The sequence below is a fragment of the Schistocerca gregaria genome, chromosome 4 (genome assembly GCF_023897955.1).
Source record: "Schistocerca gregaria isolate iqSchGreg1 chromosome 4, iqSchGreg1.2, whole genome shotgun sequence".
NCBI classification, from domain to species: Eukaryota; Metazoa; Arthropoda; class Insecta; order Orthoptera; family Acrididae; genus Schistocerca; species Schistocerca gregaria.
Genome location: NC_064923.1, coordinates 679344059 through 679367263, shown reverse-complemented (window position 1 = coordinate 679367263; position 23205 = coordinate 679344059). Strand labels below are relative to the sequence as shown.

Sequence of the window (23205 nt, the reverse complement as noted above, 5' to 3'; positions counted from 1 at the left end):
TTATGCCATATGCTGTCACTTTATATAGGCCTATGTGGTATTTGTGTCCACTAAATAGCTATCTACAATCATTGTAAGTATTCATTTACCTTGTAACAACTTTTGCTTAATAAATATGTTTTTAGCTTTTGGCTAAAGATATGAAGTTCATTTACATCTTTTATTTCCTGTGTCAATCTGTTATATAGTTTTAGGCCATTATATAACATACTGTTCTGTGTTTTGGACTTTTTTTCCTGTTTTGGTATAAGAAGTGGCTGGATCTAGTTTCATGGTCATGAATTGAGCTGTTTGTAGCAAACAGATGAACATTTGTCCTTACATACATTACAGTCTCGAAAATGTATTCACATGGGACAGTCAGAATTTCTAGTTTTTTTTAATAAATCAGTACAATGGGCTCTATTGCTGCTATTTATTATTATCCGTACAGCTCTTTCTGCACCTTGAAGAAGACTGAATATTCCTATCACTTGTTCCCCAAAACATGGTTCCATAACTAAGGACTGATGGTATTTATCCAAAATATGTCATTTTGAGGCATGAAATATTGCACACTGGTGCAAGTATTGATAGAGAAAACGTGCTGTGGATAGTCTCTTTGTTAAAGCTTTTACATGTGCTGTCCTTTTTAACTGCCTGAAATAAATATCAGCTTTTTTAGGCCTAAGAAGCTAGAAGTTAAAGATATGTTCCTTATTTTCTGCAAACTTCCAGATTTATAGCTATTATGAATATTTCGAAATCTTAAAACATGGCTCCGAGACAGTGACTGTGTAATTCACAACAGGTTGAAAAATCAGCCAACCAGTTGCAAATAAAGGTTTATTATCCCTTTATATAATAAACCTTTATTTGCAACAGGTTGGCTGATTTTCCAATCTATTATGAATATTAATTTGCCAGAAACAGATAATTTTCAGTTAATACTTTGAATAAAGATGTGAGACTTTTTGTGTCCACTTTGTGTGAACTCTTCTACTGCTGCATCACCAATGAACTGTTGCCTCCTCAGTTCATCTCCATGTAGACAAAACAAGTTACAGTAACAAAGTGATAAATTGTAACTGTAAGTATGGTATTTGAGGGTCTTTCTATCAATACATTCTAGTTCATTACACAGCATTTTTAGCTGCCTAAGCACAAGATATGCTTTGTTGGTGCTCCACAGTTTTCACAATTTTGACCATGATAAACTGACACTGCAGTGTTCATCTTTGGTACGTCAGTGTTGAATGTGTCACAAATTCAGCTAAGTAAAAAAATCTTTGCAATTCACACACTGATTTACATATACAGGCTGACTTTTGGATTTCCCTTTGTGTGAGATTATGTATAACAGGTTCATAATTATAGGTTCTGATAATTTGTTGTTCATGTCATTCTCTCATAATCCTCAATTCACTGCATCAATACTGATGTATATCAGGATATATTGTGTATTTTGACATTTACAAGTGCCATGAAAAACACTTACTACATCATCAATTGTAAACTTAAATCATGCTTTTTGGCAATCTTTGTTCACAATAATCCACTAAATTCATTGTATAGTTATGTGAAAACAGCTGCTTGCATATGCACATTTTAGAGAAGTTTTGTTCATTGTGCGTTACTTATTTTGTAAAATATAGGCTTTTGTAATTCACAGTTATTGTTCAAAGAATTGTTCATCACAAATTTCAGTGTACATTAACGTAAATAAATATGTATTTTTGAGGATTTTTTGAAGTTACAAGTGTATTGCATTTATTTTGCAGATGTTTAAGATTACGTTACTGTAGCATGTTGTCGTCGTCTTCAGTCCTGAGACTGGTTTGATGCAGCTCTCCATGCTACCCTATCCTGTGCAAACTTCTTCATCTCCCAGTACTTACTGCAACCCACATCCTTCTGAATCTGCTTAGTGTATTCATTTCTTGGTCTCCCTCTAGGATTTTTATCCTCCACACTGCCCTCCAATGCTAAATTTGTGATCCCGTGACGCCTCAACACATGTCCTACTAACCGGTCGCTTTTTTTTTTGTCAAGTTGTGCCACATACTCCTCTTCTCCCCAATTCTATTCAATACTTCATCATTAGTTATGTGATCTACCCATCTAATCTTCAGCATTCTTCTGTAGCACCACATTTTGAAAGCTTCTATTCTCTTCTTGTCCAAACTATTTATCGTCCATGTTTCACTTCCATACATGGCTACACTCCATACAAATACTTTCAGAAATGACTTCCTGACTCTTAAATCTATACTCAATGTTAACAAATTTCTCTTCTTCAGAAACGCTTTCCTTGCCATTGCCAGTCTACATTTTATATCCTCTCTACTTTGACCAGCATCAGTTATTTTGCTCCTCAAATAGCAAAACTCCTTTCCTACTTTAAGTGTCTCATTTCCTAATCTAGTTCCCTCAGCATCACCCGACTTAATTCGACCACATTCCATTATCCTCATTTTGCTTTTGTTGATGTTATCTTATACCCTCCATTCAAGACACTGTCCATTCCATTCAACTGCTCTTCCAAGTCCTTTGCTGGCTCTGACAGAATTACAATGTCATTGGTAAACCTCAAAGTTTATATTTCTTCTCCATGGACTTTAATACCTACTTCGAATTTTTGTTTTGCTTCCTTTACTGCTTGCTCAATATACAGATTGAATAAAATCAGGGAGCGGCTACAACCCTGTCTCACTCCCGTCCCAACCACTGCCTCCCTTTCATGCCACTCGACTCTTATAACTGCCATCTGGTTTCTGTAAAAATTGTAAATAGCCTATCGCTCCCTGTATTTTACCCCTGCCACCTTTAGAATTTGAAAGAGAGTATTCCAGTCAACATTGTCAAATGATTTCTCTAAGTCAACAAGTGCCAGAAACGTAGGTTTGCCTTTCCTTAATCTTTCTTCTAAGATAAGTCGTAAGGTTTGTATTGCCTCACGTGTTCCAACATTTCCACGGAATCCAAACTGATCTTCCCCGAGTTCGGCTTCCACCAGTTTTTCCATTCTTCTGTAAAGAATTCACGTTAGTATTTTGCAGCTGTGACTTATTAAACTGATAGTTTGGTAATTTTCACTTCTGTCAACACCTGCTTTCCTTGGAATTGGAATTATTATATTCTTCTTGAAGTCTGAGGGTATTTTGCCTGTCTCATACATCTTGCTCACCAGATGGTAGAGTTTTGTCAGGACTGGCTCTCCCTAAGGCCGTCAGTAGTTCTAATGGAATGTTGTCTACTCCCGGGGTCTTGTTTCGACTCAGGTCTTTCAGTGCTCTGTCAAACTCTTCACGCAGTATTGTATCTCCCATTTCAACTTCATCTACATCCTCGTCCATTTCCATAATATTGTCCTCAAGTACATCGTCCTTGTATAGACCCTCTATATACTCCTTCCACCTTTCTGCTTTCCCTTCTTTGCTTAGAACTGGGTTTTCATCTGAGCTCTTGATATTCATACAAGTGGCTTTCTTTTCTCCAAAGGTCTCTTTAATTTTCCTGTAGGCAGTATCTCTTGATATTCATACAAGTGGTTCTCCTTTCTCCAAAGGTTTCTTTAATTTTCCTGTAGGCAGTATCTATCTTACCCCTAGTGAGATAAGCCTCTACATCCTTACATTTGTCCTCTAGCCATGCCTGCTTAGCCATTTTGCACTTCCTGTCAAACTCGTTTTTGAGACGACTGTATTTTTTTTTGGGCTGCTTCATTTACTGCATTTTTTTATATTTTCTCCTTTCATCAATTAAGTTCAATATTTCTTCTGTTACCCAAGGAGTTCTACTAGCCTTCGTCTTTTTACCTACTTGATACTCTGCTGCCTTCACTACTTCATCCCTCAGAGCTACCCATTCTTCTTCTACTGTACTTCTTTCCCCCTTTCCTGTCAATTGTTCCCTTATGCTCTCCCTGAAAGTCTGTACAACCTCTGGTTTAGTCAGTTTATGCAGATTCCATCTCCTTAAATTCCCACCTTTTTGTAGTTTCTTCAGTTTTTATCTACAGTTCATAACCAATAGATTGTGGTCAGAGCCCACATCTGCCCCTGGAAATGTCTTACAATTTAATACCTGATTCCTAAATCTCTGTCTTATCATTATATAATCTATCTGATACGTTTTAGTATCTCCAGGATTATTTCATGTGTACAACCTTCTTTCATGATTCTTGAACCAAGTGTTAGCTATGATTAAGTTATGCTCTGTGCAAAACTCTACCAGGCGGCTTCCTCTTTCATTTCTTACCCCGAGTCCATATTCACCGACTATGTTTCCTTCTCTCCCTTTTCCTACTCTCGAATTCCAGTCACCCATGACTATTAAATTTTTGTCTCCCTTCACTACCTGTATAATTTCTATTCCAGTCACCCATGACTATTAAATTTTTGTCTCCCTTCACTACCTGTATCATTTCTTTTATCTCATCATACATTTGTTAAATTTCTTCATCATCTGCAGAGCTAGTTGGCATATAAACTTCTACTATTGTAGTAGGCATGGGCTTCGTGTCTATCTTGGCTACAATAATGCATTCACTATGGTGTTTGTAGTAGTTTACTCGCAAACCTATTTTTTTATTCATTATTAAACCTACTCCAGCATTACCCCTATTTGATTTTGTGTTTATAACCCTATATTCACCTGACCAAAAGTCTTGTTCCTCCAGCCACTGAACTTCACTAATACCCACTATATCGAACTTTAACCTAGCCATTTCCCTTTTTAAATTTTCTAACCTACCTGCCCGATTAAGGGATCTGACATTCTACGCTCCAATCCGTAGAATGCCAGTTTTCTTTCTCCTGATAACAATGTTCTCTTGAGTAGTCCCCGTCCGGAGATCCGAATGGGGGACTATTTTACCTCCGGAATATTTTACTTAAGAGGACGCTATTATCATTTATCCATACAGTAAAGCTGCATGCCCTCGGGAAAAATTACGGCCATAGTTTCCCCTTGCTTTCAGCCGTTCGCAGTACCAGCACAGCAAGGCCGTTTTGGTTAATTTTGCAAGGCCAGGTCAGTCAATCATCCAGACTGTTGCCCCTGCAACTACTGAAAAGTCTGTTGCCCCTCTTCAGGAACCACACGTTTGTCTGGCCTCTCAACAGATACCCCTCCGTTGCGGTTGCACCTACGGTACGGCCATCTGTATCACTGAGGCACGCAAGCCTCCCCACCAACGGCAAGGTCCATGCTTCATGGGGAAGAGCATGTTATAACTAATGCAGATATATACACTCCTGTTGAAAATTAGGACTAAATATATGAAAATATATTAGCATGTTATAACTAATATATTTTCATATATTTAGTCTTAATTTTCAACAGGAGTGTATATATCTGCATTTAACACTGTTTATAAGTTTGTTAGTGACAGCTCTTGGCTGATATACATCTACAGAGCAGCGAGTTAAGTGTTTATCTTTCTCTGTTTTCCTCATAGTGTGTTTATTAAATGTTATGCATGTTTTTCTGTTTAAGAAGCTTAATCTCACATTTCTGTAAGTGTAAATTCATTCAGTTTGTAGCACAGTAGTTGAGTTATTTGTTTTGTTTTGAAAGCAACTGCCTGTTCATTTAGGAAGCCAGTCAGTCAGGCTGCAGCTCCCAGAAGATATACTTCTACAGAATGTCAAATTAAGTGTTTACCTTTTTCTGTGTTTTCCTCATAGTATATTAATTAAATTTCATACATGTTTTTCTGTTAAAAAGGTCTAATCTCACATTTTTATAAGTGTAAATTCATTCAGTCTGTAGTGCCACAGTTTCTCATGCAACAGCCAGCACATAGCTCATTAATGTATCAGTCTCCATTGGTGAAATCTCAGGAGTGTAGCAAGGTGCATATGTAGGATTCTGTCAGCTTTTATAGTTTACTTTTGTGCATGCTGTGTGTGGATGCAGGAGGAACTGGCAATAGTTCCTGAACAGCTAAGTGCACTTTTGGCTACTATCAGTCACCTTCAGCGTCTCCCTCAGGGTATAGCGATGGCAGAGAATCTGGCACACTGCATGAGACACCGTAGGTGTTGCTTGTTTTGCCCACAGGCTCTGCTTCCAAAGCACCTCCTAGTGCACCCGATGCAGTGGATCTGCCCTCACTGGTGCATGAGTGGCGAGTGGTGATGTGTTTGTGTCGATCAAGCTGGAGGACCAACGTGGAGACGGGCCACCTCCATTCACCCATTCCCTCTGTGAGTGGTCAGGTGGCCACTCTTTCAGCAGGGGCTGAGCAGGCACATGAGAGTTATTGGGAGCTGCAATGTTAAGCATGTTATGGAGCCAATTAGGCAGATAGCATCCAGGAGTGGAAAGAAAGCCAATGTGCACTTGGTACATCTGCTGGTGGGCCTCATCCGAGACATGGAGGTGGCTTTGCCTGTGGCTGTGCAGGGTGTATTCATCTCCAAATTGTGGCTCGAACTGGCACCAACGACACCTGTCACATGGGTTCTGAGGCCATCTTCAGTTCATACAGGCAGCTGGTGGTGGTGGTGAAGACAGCCGGCCTCATGCACGGGATGCAAACAACAGCTCACAATTTGTGACATTGTTCCCAGACTTGATTAGGGTGCTTTGGTTTAGCGCTGAGTGAAGGGTGTAAGCCAAAGGCTCTGTCAACTTTGTGAAAGTCTTGGCTGCAGCTTTCTAGACCTGTGTTCTCATGTGGGGATTCGTAGGATTGTCCTTGATAGGTTGCACTACAGAAAGGAAGCAGCTACTCAGGTATCACAGTAATTGTGAGTGCACATGAAAGTTTTTTTAGGCTAGACAGTAGTTTGAGGTGCTCTGGCGAACACTCACCAGTCAATACGCAGCAAGGGAAGTCAAAACGCATTCAGAATACAAACACTTTGTCTGTCAAAATTTTATCAGTAAGCTGTCAAAGTATTCATAAGAAAGTTCCTGAATTTACTTCTCTCCAGGAAAATTCTCGCACTCAGATTATTATTGGAACTGAGAGCTGGCTGAAACCCAAAGTGGAAAGTTCTGAGATATTTGGCAAGTTATGGAATGTATATTGGAAAGACATATTAGAGGCCATCAGAGGGGAAGTGTTCATTGCAGTCGATAAAAATATTGTCTTTATTGAGGTCAAAGTCAAGTGTAACAGTGAAGTTATCTGGTCACATGCAACAGGTGTAAGTGAAACCAAGTTAATGGTTGGATGTTTTCACCGGACACTCAATTCCACTGTGACAGTTCTAGAGTCATTCAAGAAAGTCTACAGTCACTGCATAAATACCTAGATCGTGTAAAATTAGTTGGAGGTGGCTTTAACCTAACAAGTATAGACTGGGATGTCTACAGATTCATTGTGGGGGGTACAGCCAAAGAGTCACACAAAATACTTTTGAATGCGTTTTCTGTAAACTGTCTTGAGCAGCTAGTTTGGCAGCTCACACACAATGGAAATATCTTAGACCTTGTTGCTACAAAAAGGCTGGCCCTTACTGACAATGTCAGATATGAATGGGGATTAGTGATCATGATATCATTACAGCAATTGTGATTACAAAAGTTAGTAAATCAGTCAAGGAGGCTAGGAGAGTGTTTCTGCTAGACAGAGCAGATAACCAATTGTCAGCATCTCACTTAGACATTGAACTGATATCACTTAGTTCCAGTAAGGTGGATGTAGAGGAATTATGGGCAAAGTTTAAGCAGATTGTAAATCGCGTGCTCTGGAGAGTTATGTAGGTAGTAACTGGATACGGATGGAAAATACCCATCATGGTTTGGCATCAAAATTTAGATGCTGAGGAAGCAGAGGCTGTTGCATTCTCAGTTCAAAAGGGAATGCACAAATGACTACAAGCAAAGGTTAGTAGAGATTTGTGCATCTGTGGAAAGATCTCTCCATGAAGCATAGATCTACCACTGTCACACCTTAGCAAAAGATATGGCAGAGAACCCGAGAAAATTCCGGCCTTATGTAAAATCGTTAAGTAGGACTAAGGCTTCTATTCTGTTCCTTATTGGCCAGTCTGGTGTGACAGCTGAAGATAGCAAAACAAAAGCCAAAGGTTCAAATTTCACATTCAAGAAATCGTTCACACAGGAGAGTCATACAGGCATACTGTCATTTGACCATCAGACAGCTTCCCATATGGACAACATAGTAATAAACATCGCAGGCATAGAGAAACAACTGAGAGATTTGAAAGCAAATAATCACCAGGTCCAGAAGGAAGCTGAATTCAGTTTTACAAAGAGTATTCAATGGCATTTATCCTTTACCTAGCCTGCTTTTAACATGAATCTGTTGCCCAGCACACAGTCTCACGTGGCTGGAAAAAACCACATGTGACTCCAGTATATAATGATGGTAAAAGAACAGATCTACCTTTGGTTTGCTGCAGAATTCTTGAACATATTCTTGGCTCAAATGTAATAAACTTTTTTGAGGCTGAGAAGCTTATTTCCACAAATCAGGATGCTTTTAGAAAGCATTGTTCTTGTGAAACTCAGCTTGCCCTTTTCTCACGATACACTGCAAACTATGGATGAAGGGCAGCAGGCAGATTCCATATTTCTGGCTTTCCAGAAAGCGTTTGACATGGTGCTCTATTGCAGGCTGTTAATGAAAGCATGAGCATACAGAATAAATTGACAGATACGTGACTGGCTTGATGACTCCTTAAGTAATGTATCCCATATGATGTTCTCAACAGCGAGTGTTCATCAGAGACAACGTTATTGTCAGGAGTGCCCCAGGTAAGTTTGATAAGACCACCATTGTTCTCTGTATACATAAATGATTTGGCAGATAGGGTGGGCAGCAATGTGTGGTTGATTGCTGATGGTGCTGTGGTGTATGGTAAGGTGGCAAAGTTGAGTGACTGTAGGAAGACACAAGATGACTTAGACAAAATTTCAGGCTAGCTCTAAATGTGGAAAAATATAAATTAATGTGGATAAGTAGAACAACAAACATGTAATGTTCAGATACAGTATCACTAGTGTCATAATTAACAGAGTCAAATCATTTACATATCTGGGAATTATTCTGCAAAGCAATATGAAATAGAATGAGCATGTGAGAACTGTGATAGGGAAGGTGAATGGTTGACTACTGAGAAAATTTTGAGAAATTGGGAGAATTTTAGGAAACAGTAGTTCACCTGTACTAGAGACCGCATATAGGATGCTGGTGTGATTTATTCCTGAGTTACCACTCAAGTGTTTGTGATCAATACTACAGTGGATTGAAGGAAGACATCAAAGCAATTCAGAGGCGGGGTGCTAGATTTGTGTCCAGTAGGTCTGAGCAACATGTAACTATTACAGAGATGCTTTTGGAACTCAAATAGTGCTCCCTGAAGGGAAGACAATGTTCTTCTCGAGAAACACTACTGAGCAAATTTAGAAGTTGACTGCCAAATGACTTGACTGTCACCAAAATACATTGTATATAAAGACCACAAAGATAAGATATGAGAAATTAGGGCCCATATGGAGGCATATAGATAGTCATTTACCCTTGCTCTATTTGCGAGTGCAACAGGAAAGGAAATGACTATTAGTGGTACAGGCACCATACAGTGGCTTGCGGAGTATCTATGTAGATGTAGATGAATAGCCTCAAAAAAAGTTTCAGAAAATTAGTAACTTTTATACCAGGTTTATCTGTAACTAATTGCTTCAGCTCTCGAAGGGAATTAGCAATAATTCTAGCTTAACAAATCCAGAAATTAACAGACAATCAGCAAGCTTATTTTAAATATAGTTTAATGTTTATTGTTATGTAAAACATTGCACCATCCACAATGCAGCCCCATTGTGAATGCTATTCTTGAACACAGGATGGGTTAGTTGATGTTCATAAGCAGCTATAAATCACTCTGGCTACTGTCAAATGATAATAAGCTGATGTGAATGGGTGTTGAGTATCAAAAATACCAAAGGCACCTCAAGTACTATCCTCTCCTGTGAATCCTCTCTCATTTACAGGAAGTAAGAGATCTACCACTATTTGTTCACTTTACAGAAAGGCATGTCAGTGATAGGAATAAGCACCTTACATAGAGAATTTCAGGGAGAACTGTGAGGGTGATATGCATGTCCCTAACCAACAAATTTGATGTGCTTCCTTTCACTGAGACCAAAACTAAGCCATTGAATATCATCAGCAGTTCAAAAGTATGGCTAATAACAGCACTCCTTAGGGAAATGGCAGCAAGGAATGAGAAGAAACTCTAGATGCAGTCAGTATATATGCCTGAGAGTGCCATTCAATGTGTTGAAGAGTGAAAAGGCAAGTCCATCAAACACTGAGATAACAGGGTGAATCAGTTGAGGCATACAATGTAACAAATGATGCTCATCATCTGGGCTCTGAAGTCACGCTTGGGTCATTCCAGTGGCTAACAGAGAAGATTGAAAAGACCAGGAGTTTCAACAAAGCTAAAATTTGCAACACTGTCCACAGAAATGATTGTGGTCCCATGGTTCTGAGTCCAGTGGAAGAAATCAACCACAGACTTCGAAGGTTCTGTAACAAGTTACACTGTTAGTTGCTGGACTTCTGCCATAGCAGAGGGTATTACAGTCCTAGTAATTAGCTGCCAAATCCTTTGAAACAAAGTGCCATAGTTCGAAGTGCTCCTAAAAATCTGTTGTGGTCACATTATACTAGGTACAGAGAGCTGCTTATGACCCAATATTGATAGCATTTAGATATTTAATGAAAATTTAAGTGTACATTGAAAGGGTATGCCAATGGTAAATGGAGGCACTAGATCTGTCACAGGAGACAATAAACTAAATCCACTGAGAATGAGATTGAAACTGCATGCAAGATTAACTGGACAAGATTTCATTATCAAGGGTGTGCGTAAACTTATAATCAGATCCTTATGTCATCCATGAGACTAACCTTCTCAAAAATTTAGAGGAAGCATAAGTTCCCTAATATGTAAGTTCCCTTATCATATTTTGGAGGAGACTTTAATCATCCAACAATCAACTAGGAAAAATTTTTAGAGAAAACTTACATTCACTAACATGCAAGTTCCCTAATCATATTATCCTTGGAGGAGAATTTAACCATCCAACACTCAACTGGGAAAATTACAGTTCTGTGAGTGGTGTGTGTGACAAGACATCTTGGGAAATATTATTAAATGCATTATTTGAGAACTACCTGGAAAAGATTGTTCACAAGCTCTCCTATCATAAAAATTTTTGAGATTGTATAGCAACAAAGAACGCCCACATAGGTATTGGTATCAGTGGCAAAGAGGCTGTTGAAGCCACAATGATTAGCGAATACAGTGGGCAACTAAAACAAGTAGAATGATTTATATTCTCAGCAAACTATATAAAGAGGCAGTAGTGTCTTATCTCAATACGAAATGCAGAACAGTTAGTTCTGGAGAGAATCATGTAAAAGAACTGTACCTCAATATTAGAAGAATAGTTGACCTGATAGACACATACATAGTGGAAAACTTCATGAGGCAAGGGCCATCCATGGTATATCATCACTGTATGAACAAAGCCTTCAGTGAATACCACAGCAGAATATTACTGAAGGATCTCTCACAAAACTCAAGAAAATTCCTGTTTGTGTAAAGGCTGTACAGACATTCATGGACGAGACAAGGACTCAAATTAAGGGTAGCACAGCAAAAGTAGAAATACTGAACCTGGTTTTCAAATGTTTCTTTATGAATGAAAATGCAGGGATATTGCCACCAATTTATTTCTTGCAGCACTGCAAAGATGAGTGATATAGATGTTAGTGTCAGTGGAGCTGAGAAATAGCTGAAATCACTAAAACTGAACAAGATGAAAGCTTCAGGACCCAATGGAATCCCCATCAGATTCTATAGCAAGTGTGTGGCCTCTACTAACTATAATTTACCAGGGATTCCCCAAACAAAAATCATGCCCAACAGTTGAAAGAAAGCACGAGACAAACCTGTCTACAAGAAGAGTATCAGGTGTGACTCATGAAACTACTGTCCATTATCCTTGAAATCCATCCAAGCTTAGAATATATTCTGAGCTCAAATGTAATGAGGTATCTCAAACAGAATGACCACCTCCCATGCCAAACAGCATGGATTCTTCAAACACTGATGATGTGAAATCCAACTCACACTATTCTTACATGAAACAAAATAAATATAAAACTAACCTTGAAATGTCCTGAGAGCTAGGGATCAAAGCAGTCGGATAGATGGAGTATTTCTGTTTCTAAAAAGCATTTGACTCAGTACCACATCTACGCTTGTTATCAAAAAGGTGACAATATGAGGTACCAAGCAAGATTGGTGACTTGATTGAGGATTTTTTAGTAGAGAGGAAGCAGCATGGTATCTCAAATGGAGAGTCATTGACATATGTATAAGTAATTTTGAGTGTGACTCAGATAAGTGTGTAGTGACCCTTGCTGTCCATGTTGTAAATTAATGATCTTGCAGGAAAAATTAATAGTAACCTCAGAATTTTTGCTGATGATGTAGTCATCTTCAATGAAGTACCGTCTGAGAAAAATCTGCACAAATATTCAGTTAGATCTTGATGAGATTTCAAAGTGATGCAAAGATTGGCAGCTTGTTTTAAATATTCAGAAATGTTAAATTGTGCACTTCACAAAATGAAAAGATGATGTATCCTATGAATATAGTATCAGCAAGACACAGCTGGAATCAGTAAACTTCCACAATACCTAAGGGTAATGATCAGATATGCTGGGTTGTGGGTAAAGCAGACAGCAGACTTTGGTCTGTTAGTACAATACTAGATAAATGTAACCAGTCTACAGTCGAGATTGCTTACAAACTACTCAAGTGACTCATCCTAGAATATTGTTAAAGTTTGTGGGACCCATACCAAATAGGTTGAATGGGGATACTGAATGTATACAGAGAAGGGCAGCACAAACTGTCATATGCTTTTTTGACCAGTGGGATGGTATTGCAGAGACGTTGAAGAAACTGTACTGGCAGACATGTGAAAATAGATGGAAACTATTCTGAGAAAGCTTACTAAGAAATTTTCAAAAATTGGCTTTAATCAATGGTCCTAGGAATATACTATGACCCTCCACCCCTTCACAATAGTTTAATTACAGCATTCACAGAGCCATTAAACAGTCTTTCTGCACTCCATATGTGAATGGAATAAGAAGAAGCTCTAATAACTGGTACAATGGGAAGTACTCTGCCATGCTCTGCACAGTGGTTAATTGAGTATGGATGTAGATTAATGGTAGTATGGGATCTTGTACTGAAACATGAAGGAGTATAGTTTTAGATTGGTAACTGACCAATAGCGGCTGCTGTGTAAGAGCACAAGAGCAAGTGAACACTCCAACTTTTGAATTTATTGTTTACTTTTCTTTGAATGGAGTTAAACATAACATAGATACAATGATCTGAAATACATGGCACTGAATCTACCACGCTATGCAACATTGGTACTCTTCTTGACTCTGTGAAACCTGGCATCAGTGTCACGAGCACACCTGTAGCTGTGCACATTTTAAGATGCTTTTGCACATTTGTCTTACAGGCCAAATACATATGGATTGAATAATCAATGTACTCAGTTCACAGCATGCACAGCTAACCCTTCCATGCAACTACAAGTTTACATTAATGCAACCAGGTGGTAGCACAATGCAGCAGACTTACCCTTGTTCACTTGGAATAAATCATGCTGGACGTTGCTACACTCCTCATATATGTCAGTTCATTCGCTATGTACTATAATTAGATCGTACTTTAGTATATGTTATAGTTGAACTCACTGAAAAACCTATTTTGTGGGTTTCTGGGTGAGTTACAGTATATCAAATTTTGAATTTTATCATACTGTGATCCATTTGAGGCAGTGAGAACCATAAGGGCCTAAAGCACATCATCATCAATTCTGATACTAGCATTTATTCATGCTTTTGACATCCGCTGATCTTAGGGTGAGTCAGGTTTATCTGTGCTGTAGGGCCACAGTGTATATACAAGTATTGGCGTTCACATAAAGCTGTGTTGTTTCTCTAGTATTCACTTAAATGTGGGATCGTCGATGGTGTGCTTTTGGCCCTTGCAGTTCTCAGCAGCTCATTTGCACACTAGTCAGTTGACTATGTTGGTAGACATTACTACTTGAATTTAATTATTTCCAAAAACAGTAGTTTGTGTCAACATGAACTATGTTGAATCTGTTTTAAGTGCTAACAGAAAAGTAAATTACCAGGAAAAATTAGCCACAAAAGAACTGCAGCCTCCCAGAACAGATCCATTGATCGAAAGTGATGAAATCAAATAAGTGAGATTACGAGCAAACATTTAACAAAGAACTATACAATAATCATAAGCTGTTGTTTGGGTGCAATGTAAGAATGTTTGATTTTTCAGCCTTACAGTTAATTTGGGAACTAATACAGGTGTTGGGGACATGGTACATTTACCAAAAAAATTAAAAAGCTTAGAAACACCCAATTACACAAAAATGTAAAACGGAGAGTAGTGAAAGCTTACACATGTTTTTCTTGCTCTAAACTGCACTTGTGCACAAAACAGCAAAATTCCACAAAAACAATTCCTTCTTTTGTCAGAATAGTAATGCATATTATTATTATTATTATTATTATTATTATTATTATTATTAACAGTGGCAGGAGTTGTATAAATTTGTTCACACGCGTAACTATTATACAGCAGATGCTATTAATTTCACATTGAGATTGCCTGTTTCCAAAATATTTGGGAACATTCAGAATGTATATTCATGAGCCGCCACTGTCACTGACATTGATATGTCCAACAAATGAAGGCAAGGCTGTCTTGGAGGTGAAGAGATGTGGATAAATGGAGGTTAAACAGTATATAGTGCATGCCAACCCTGTACTTCTGCAAACATTCATCATTTCAAGTGGGTCCTTCTCAGTGTAAGGTCTGAGTACCTGCCCCTCTATCCTAACCTTCCCAAAACTATCCCTTTTTCCTCCTTGATGAAGAAGGTAGAACAGTTATTTTTTTCTTTCTGTCTGTCTATCAAAAGTACCACTCCAGATAAGCATTGCCCAGTCATTGTGTATCCTTTTAATTCTGTAGTTTTCTCAAGTGAATATTGCTTTTGATACAACTGCATACTTTCACCACCACAATGTGATCTGCTACAGGAGTAGACAGACACTGTTACATTATGAACAGTTTTATCCTCCTAATGTTTCTTTGTGGGAACTATAGATAGAAATACTGATATTTTTCTCCTTCTTCGTGTGGCATTATGAGTCTGTGTGCATATTAGTCACTTCCACAAATTTCTTCAAACCTGCCCTCTCCAGTGTGGTTCTCTGCCATCGACTACATCTAATAGTTTTTATAAACTCTTCCACGGCACTTTATGCTCATCCTTTGTCTTCTTCCACTAAATCATGAATCATAAAAGCATTTGTTCTAGAAATCCACCAGTGTCATCATGAACTGCTTCATGCATTAAAATGCATCTCATCAGTACTCTATAATGTCCATGTTTCATTTCCATGTACGACTAGTCTGATAATAACTTTGCATAATTGCAGTTTAGTCTGACTGTTTAATACCCTGAAGGCCAGTAACTTCTTAGACAAGTGGAAGCATCTACCAACATTTAAGACATTTGATTTCATTTCGGTTGACACAACATTTGTCTTATTAATATCAGATCCCAGATATTCAAAGTTTTACACAAGTGCAGAATTAAAGGTTGATGTTAAGAATGTACTAGTATTGAGGTTGTTATTATCCTTCTTGCTGAGCTTGGTCTTAATTTCACTGATAGCAAATATTGAATGTTAATTAGGTTTACCTGTATATCTGCACTCTTACATAATTAAACCAGTCATGTTGTGTATGACTTGTGCAACTATGACTTAAAATGGATCATATTACTTTTTTTCTTTATTCGTTCTTTTTCTTTTATACACGTGGCATATATAGACACACACACACACACACACACACACACACACACACACACACACACACAAAGTCAAAGGTACTGTTTCTATAAGTGGTAGCAGGCAGACATATGACAAGATCTGTCATAGCAGTATTGTATGAAAATGTGTATTTCAAGCATACATTAAAAGTGTTAGAAAAAGTTATTAGGAAAGTAAAGTTTTATTCATATATTCACTTCGACCACAAGTGTCTGTCCATCTTTTCACCCTTATTGAGAATCCTGCATCCAGAGGTTCAGGGCAAACAAGAGGAATTAGTGCAAGTAGTGGAGGAGCAATCCTGCATCAGCATTGTTATGATCAGGACTACAAACAATGTAATAAATGTGAAGAAGTACATAACTTAAATGATGAATATTGATCTTAAATGTACTGACTTAGCTGTTGATATTAGTACCAGGATAAGTGTACTTTCTAATTTCTTTCATTTATTCTTTCCAATTAACTTTTTTTTAAAATTATTCAAGCAGCAATTATTAATCAGTTTCCATTATTTATCCACTCACATATACTGCCACTATTCAGACTGCAAATAAACTGTGAGTAACATACCAATGTTCAGCAATTGTTTGCAAAATGATGCCAACTTGAGTTACCACATTTCACTGATTCTGAGGGGTGCCTTCAAACAATCTAACTTCTCCCCCATGAATGAGTGTTTTCAACAGTCATCTGATAAATATAAGACAGAATAATTTAGACTTGTATTTTACTTTAGATTTGTACTTTGCAAAACTTATTGTCATCCAAATTCACCTGCACTTTGCACACACTCTCATATAGAGGACATAAAAATAGGCACCTCTGGTATAGACAAACTGAAACAGCTGTTAAAAAATAAGTCACTATGTCCAGATGACACCTCAATTCAGTTTTCTTTGGCACTAGCTGCTTGCTTAGCTTGCATTTATTGTGAAATCTTGTTCAGTACAAAGTCGCAATAGACTGGTAAAAAGTGTATGATACTTAGTGTAGACCGGGAACAGTCTGCTACGCATGCCTGATGTGAACTGACTGGGCACAGCCCATGCTGCCTGAGTTGTTGTTCTGCCGGCAGAGGGTGGAGCCGAATTCTCGCTTGCCCTCTGGTGGATGAGACTTTACTTGCGGCAACTACTGTCTGTGACGCGCCGTGCCGATGTGCGCCTCCCACGATCTTTCTGGTGGCTACTGCACTCCTCCTCCTTCGGGGGGGGAGGGGGGGGGGGGTGGGGTGAAGCCACTGTGATCCACTGCATCAGAAGGCGGAGGATCGTGCAGTAGTGATGACCTCCACATCTATTGGAAGGCTGGAGTCGGGGGGGAGAGGGGGGGGGGGGGGGGATCTGCCAACCCTCGAGCCGGAACCTTCGAATACGGTTGAAAGTGACCCACACGAAGTGGGCCCCATTGTCCCACCAAGGGAGCCTGGGACAGAACGGGTGACAAGCCGTTGAACTCCAGATCCTGGTCCACCTCGGGAGGGGCAAGACCCAGTGGCAGGGACGATGGGGAAGGGACTACCACAGGTGAACCAGCCTCCTGAGAAACCGGGCCTGCGAGGGGGGCCGGCTCTCACCAGGGCATCTCTAATGATGGCGATGCTGGTGCTGGAGATACTGGAGGCCACGAAGGCTGAGAACCATCACAGTGTGGCGGAGTCACAGGTGGGAGGGGTGGTAGCATCCTCTGAGAAAACAACACGGGTGCCAGCAATGGGGATGCCGGTGCCCGAGGGGTCAGAGGGTGGGTGCCGAAACAACATAGCTGATTTTGTGACGACGTACCTCCTGGTCCCCTGCCAGTACGGTATAGCGCTGGCAGCCATTGCGGCGCAGGACCACCGCCGGTATCCAACATGGATTGCGACCAAACTCATGTGCCCAGAAGGACATACCCGGTGGATAGCCGGGTACCCCATTTTGCGAAGACTGGTGAGGACCAGGCCGGAGAAGGTACAGCAGAGTCCTAGGTTGGCACCTGTGGGGGAACTCTGCAGGGCTGCGTTCTCCCATCAGTGTGGTCCAGTATGCCGTCAGGAAAAACGTCAATGCTTCCTCCACAGGAAATTTGTGGATATACTTTTTCATCTGCATCTGAAATGTGCATACCATGTGTTCAGCTTCCACATTCGATTGTGGATGAAAGGGGGGAGAGCAAACATGCTGAATACTGAAATGCCTACAAAAATCCTGGAAGGTCTGCAAAATAAACTGAGGTCCATTGCCTGATACCAGGGTGACTGGCGGACCTTCCACAGAAAAGATTTTTGCTAGTGCCTGGATTGCCACTTCTGAAGTGGTTGAGGAGCAGTGAACCACATATGGGAATCGGGAATAAGCACCACTGACAATGAGCCAAAAGCCATTGAGAAACGGGCCTGCAAAATCTATGTGAACACGTTCCCATGCCTAGGTTGAAGGCAGCCATGAAGAGAACGCTGACCTGGTAGATGCCTGTTGGCTCACACACTGGGAACATGCAGCCACCAAGTGCTCCATTTCTGTGTCAATACCAGGCCAGTACACATGTCCGTGAGCCAAGGTTTCAGTGCGGGAAACACCCCAGTGCCCCTCATGTAATAACGCGAGGACCTCTCTTCGCAAACTTGCAGGAACAACCACGCAAGGAGCTTTATCATCGTAAGACAGAAGGAGAACTCCTTCCAAGACTGAGAGGCAGTCTCGTAGAACAAAATAATTACGAAGAGGTTCCAAGTCCGGCCTGGAGGTCAGGGTGACCTCCCCTGCTGAACAAGGCGAACTACTTGGCAGAGAACCAGGTCAGCTGCTGTTTCCCCGGCAACTCTAGAACTAGTGATCAGGAAGCCATCAACTGCTTGGCAGGATGCCACATCCAAATGAAAACACATAATCTCCTCCCAATCGAACTTAGGATCCGGGCCCACCGGAAGACGGGAAAGAGCGTTGGCGTTGGCATGCTGTCCGTTAGGGCGAAAATGAATGTCATAATGGTACTTAGAGAGGAACAAGGCCCAGAGCTGCAGTGGCCGCCCTATCCAGAATCTGAGAGGTGGGGCCAAATAATGATATTAATGGCTTATGGTCAGTGATTAACTGAAACACAGTAATATATGGTAAACTGTTGTTGTAAAGTGAGTGACTGTTGGAGGATACAGGATGACATAGAAATTCTACTTGGACGGCATCTTGCTCCAAATGTAGAAAAGTGAAAATTAATGAAGATGAGTAAGAAAAGCAGTCCTGTAATGTTTGAATACTGTGTTAGTGATGTGCTGCTGAAAACTGTCACGTTGATGGAATGTCTAGGTGTAACACTGCAAAGCAATATGAAATGGAATGATCACATGAGGTCAATAATAGTAAAGATGAATTGTTGACTTTGATTTATTGGGAGAATACCACAGAAGTGCAGGTCATCTATAAAGAAACAGCGGTGCGCAACGCATTCTTGAGTACTGCTTGAATGTTTCAGATCCCCATGAGGTTGTATTACAGAAAGACATTGAAGCACTTCAGAGGAATGTTGTTAGATTTGTTACTGGTACATTCATCAGACGTATTACGGAAATTATACATGAACTCAAATGGTCACTCCCAGAGGGAAAACAATGTTCTTTTCATGAAACACTGTTGAGAACATTTAGAGAACAGGCATTTGTGACAGACTGGAAAAAAAAACCAACAACAACAAAAAAAAAAAAAAAAAACGATTCTATTGCCTAATTCTAACCTCACATTAGGACTGCAGAGAGAAGATAGGAAAGTTAGGGCTTGTATGGAGGCAAACAGAAAGTCACTTTTCACTCATTCCATTTGCTACTGGAACATAAAAGGAAATGACAAGCAATGACACAATGTTCCCTCCTCCAACATGCACCATAAAGTGTCTTCTGCAGTATATTACATAGATGTAGATGTCTTGTAGGTTGCTTGTATTTATATGACTGCAGATATTTTACTACATTTAATGATGCTTATTTTTGTTTTATTAATTAATAAAACAAACACAAGAAATACTGGTCAATAAATAATATACATAACTATACCTCAAGAAATGTGTCAAGATGGCTCTGGTTGACAGAAAGAGGATCGGCAAGAATGCTGAAATGTTTATAATACCAGGCTGCACTCAGGCCATCGTCAGCATCACAGGAGCTTACAATGCGAGTGCAATGGCCTGACCATTCCCTCAAATACTGAAGTGAATGTGTCACTTGGCAGTATTCGTTTGTTAACTTTGTTGGGAAACCTGATGAGAATTGGAAATTACACTCATAAGTGAGATAAGTAATTTATTTTAAGTTAATAAAATAATTTAATAAATATGATTTTTATAGTAATCAATTAACATACTTAATGGATGCATTGTAGAATTGTGAAAGGTCCAAATTATATCAGCTGCCTTGTAATTTCCACTGAAATTGAAGACACTGTGATTTGCAAAATTCTCTGGCCAAGGGTATGTGTTTCTTACAGGCAGAGCATTTTTAAAATCTTCTATGTTTGTGACAACCTGGTTTGAGAAACAAATGGCTTATTATAATGTTATAAAATTACACACAAAAGACAGGCATTACATGCAAGCTAAATAAACATATTACAGTTGAAAAACTTGTGATCTACAAAAATATTTATGATAGTTGAACACAACATAAAAAAATGTGGATTGCCAGGAAACTATTTAAATTTTATCTGTTTTTATACTGACTTGTGATACAACAAAGTGTAACTGTAATCTACATGAATCAAGATCCACTGCTTTTGTATGCTTACATAAAATTTAATGAACCCTATAGTTGTGTATCTCATTTATAATACGAGGTTTGAAACTTAAATAGTGGCAACTATTTATTCACAATCAATAGAAAAGAGTTACATGTTTGCACCTGTTACTGTCCTTCAGAGTAGTCACCAGCATTGTGTAGAACCCATTGCCAGCAATGTGGAAGGTGTAGTATATGTTAGCAGAGCCTGTTCTGTTGATGGTGCAAATGGAGCAGTCTAAAATTATGGTGATTCTTGTGTATGACTCTGATGGTGTTATCCTAATGAATTATGTTCCTCCACAGCAGACCATCAATGTACAATATTACTGTTCATTTTTGGAGCATCACCTGCAATCAGCTTTGTGAAAGAAGTGGCAATACTTTCTGCACAATCCACCCATAATTTTGAATGACAATGCATGAGTGCATACAGTGCAAGCTGTGGCTGCTCTGTTTGGTCAATGGGACTGGGAGTACTGTACCATCCACCATACTCCCCGGATTTAAGTCCTTGTGACTTTGATTTGATTCCAAAGATGAAGGAACCACTTTGTGGCATTCATTTCAGAACTGTTCCAGAGATTCGACAGGCAGTAGACTGCTCCATTCGCACCATCAACAGGCTCTGATAGCGGTATACTACGCCCTCCACATCACTGGCAACGGGTTCTATACAGTGCTGGTGACTACTTTGAAGGACAGTAACAGGTGCAAACAAGTAACTCTTTTGTATCAGATGTGAATAAATAGTTGCCGCTATTTAAGTTCCAGTCCTTGTATTAAGGAAAAGGGTAATAAAGAACAGCAATAAGATACCAGAGCATATCATAAACCATTAAGAACTCTTGATTGATAGAGGTACAGCTGTTATTAGAAGATGCCACATGGATTTTCATTTTTAGAGCTACGTCAAGACACAAAACTCACTAGCAAACAACAGTAACCATTCTTTCCATTTTCAAAAATTCAGTTCTTCAGTTAAAGGTAAAGAGTAACTGCTTCTGTTTGGCAACAGGCCCTTACAGCAAACCACCAGCAGCTCTGCAACTGACTCTGCAGGTAGCAGCTCTTACCTGATTTACAGTGTGCTTTCATAATCAATAACACAGAGAAAATATGACAGATCATGTTACTTTATTTTTCAGTAAATATGCCATATGCTTTGATAAAACTTTACTAATCTTAAAAATTTGAGATTTGACATTTTAAGAGTGACAATTTTACTTTGTGTACAGTCAATAACTATAGGAGAATTCAGCTTCTAACTCTACAGCTACATTTATGCTTCAGATACCACTTTACGAGATAGGACACCTATTATTAGTGTGTCTGACAGCCTTGCCATTCCATTCATAGATAGCAGTAATGAAGATTCTCATACCGCAGGTGTTTTGCAGCACATACACAGAGGACAGAAAGATAAGAAACTCAAAGAATATATAGCTCATACAGAGGCCTACTGACAGTTGTTCTTCCCATGAACCATACATGAATGGCACAGAAAAGAGGGGAAATGAAGGTCTTACCACAAATACCTCCCATCAGACACATTAATGTGGTGTACAGAATATAGATGCAGATATAAAAAGAGGGCCTTTCAGTATGTATCCATTTTATATTTTACGAAACATATCCATAGATAACAAATCTGTTGTTATGCAAGGAGTAAGTATTCAAGAACACATTCTTTGCACATTGAAAATGAAACTACAGATAATGGTCTAAGAAGGTAACAACCCCTCATCATGTGAAGAAGAGTTGAACAAAGAATGTATGCACAAAGAAGATATAGAACACTGTAACTTAGCTGTTGAACTGGTTCTCTCCACCAGACAGTCAGGACATAACAGGACATAATGTAGTAAGAATGGCTATTTATGTGTTATACAGGGTACGCAAACTTTTAGGGTCAAAATTGTATGGGCGGTACAGGATCCTAAACTGAGGTTTGGGACATCAGGTTTGTGCATAGTCTGTTGAAGAATAAAAGTTCAAAAGCTTAATATTCAATGCTTAACTTATGTGCATATTTGTGGTTCAATGCATCTTCTATTTGACCATGGTCTTCTTCCCTAACAGCAGTGTTTACACTCACCATTATTGTATAATTAAAAAAAAATTAAAAAAAAGCTTTGAGAATTCTTGATATGTCCATAAATACTCAACTTCTTAATTACAACACCTTTTCTAAGAGTCTGAAGATAATGATTGTGAAACTCACTGAAATGTTGTGACATGATGACACCACCACTTGGCTGATAACCTGAGGAGATTTTATCCACATGGATTCTGCAAGCAATGACTGTGTAAAAAGCAGCATGCTCTATTCATCTAGGAGAGCCAGAAGTCAGTAGTGGTATGACAAGACCTAGATGAAACATTCTGTGGTATATTAACATGCAGCTTGGATAATCACTCAGGGGAGAGGAATGTTTACAACTGCCATAGCATTTGTAACAAAGTTCCTGAATTTACTGCCCTTTACTCAAATTACTTCAGATCTGAGAGCCAGATGAATCCA

At 39.2% G+C, this 23205-nt stretch overlaps 1 protein-coding gene across 1 annotated transcript in view; it reads right to left on the bottom strand.

Annotated features, from left to right (window-relative positions):
• LOC126365906 (tectonic-1-like) overlaps positions 1-23205 on the bottom strand; it is a 71466-nt gene that overhangs the window by 2208 nt on the left and 46053 nt on the right. Inside the window, exons 3-4 of the mRNA XM_050008628.1 lie at positions 20272-20431; positions 19965-20167 (exon numbers count right to left, since the gene is read on the bottom strand). Of these exons, the coding sequence (XP_049864585.1) occupies positions 19965-20167; positions 20272-20431 (363 nt within the window). The remainder of the gene's footprint in view (positions 1-19964; positions 20168-20271; positions 20432-23205) is intronic.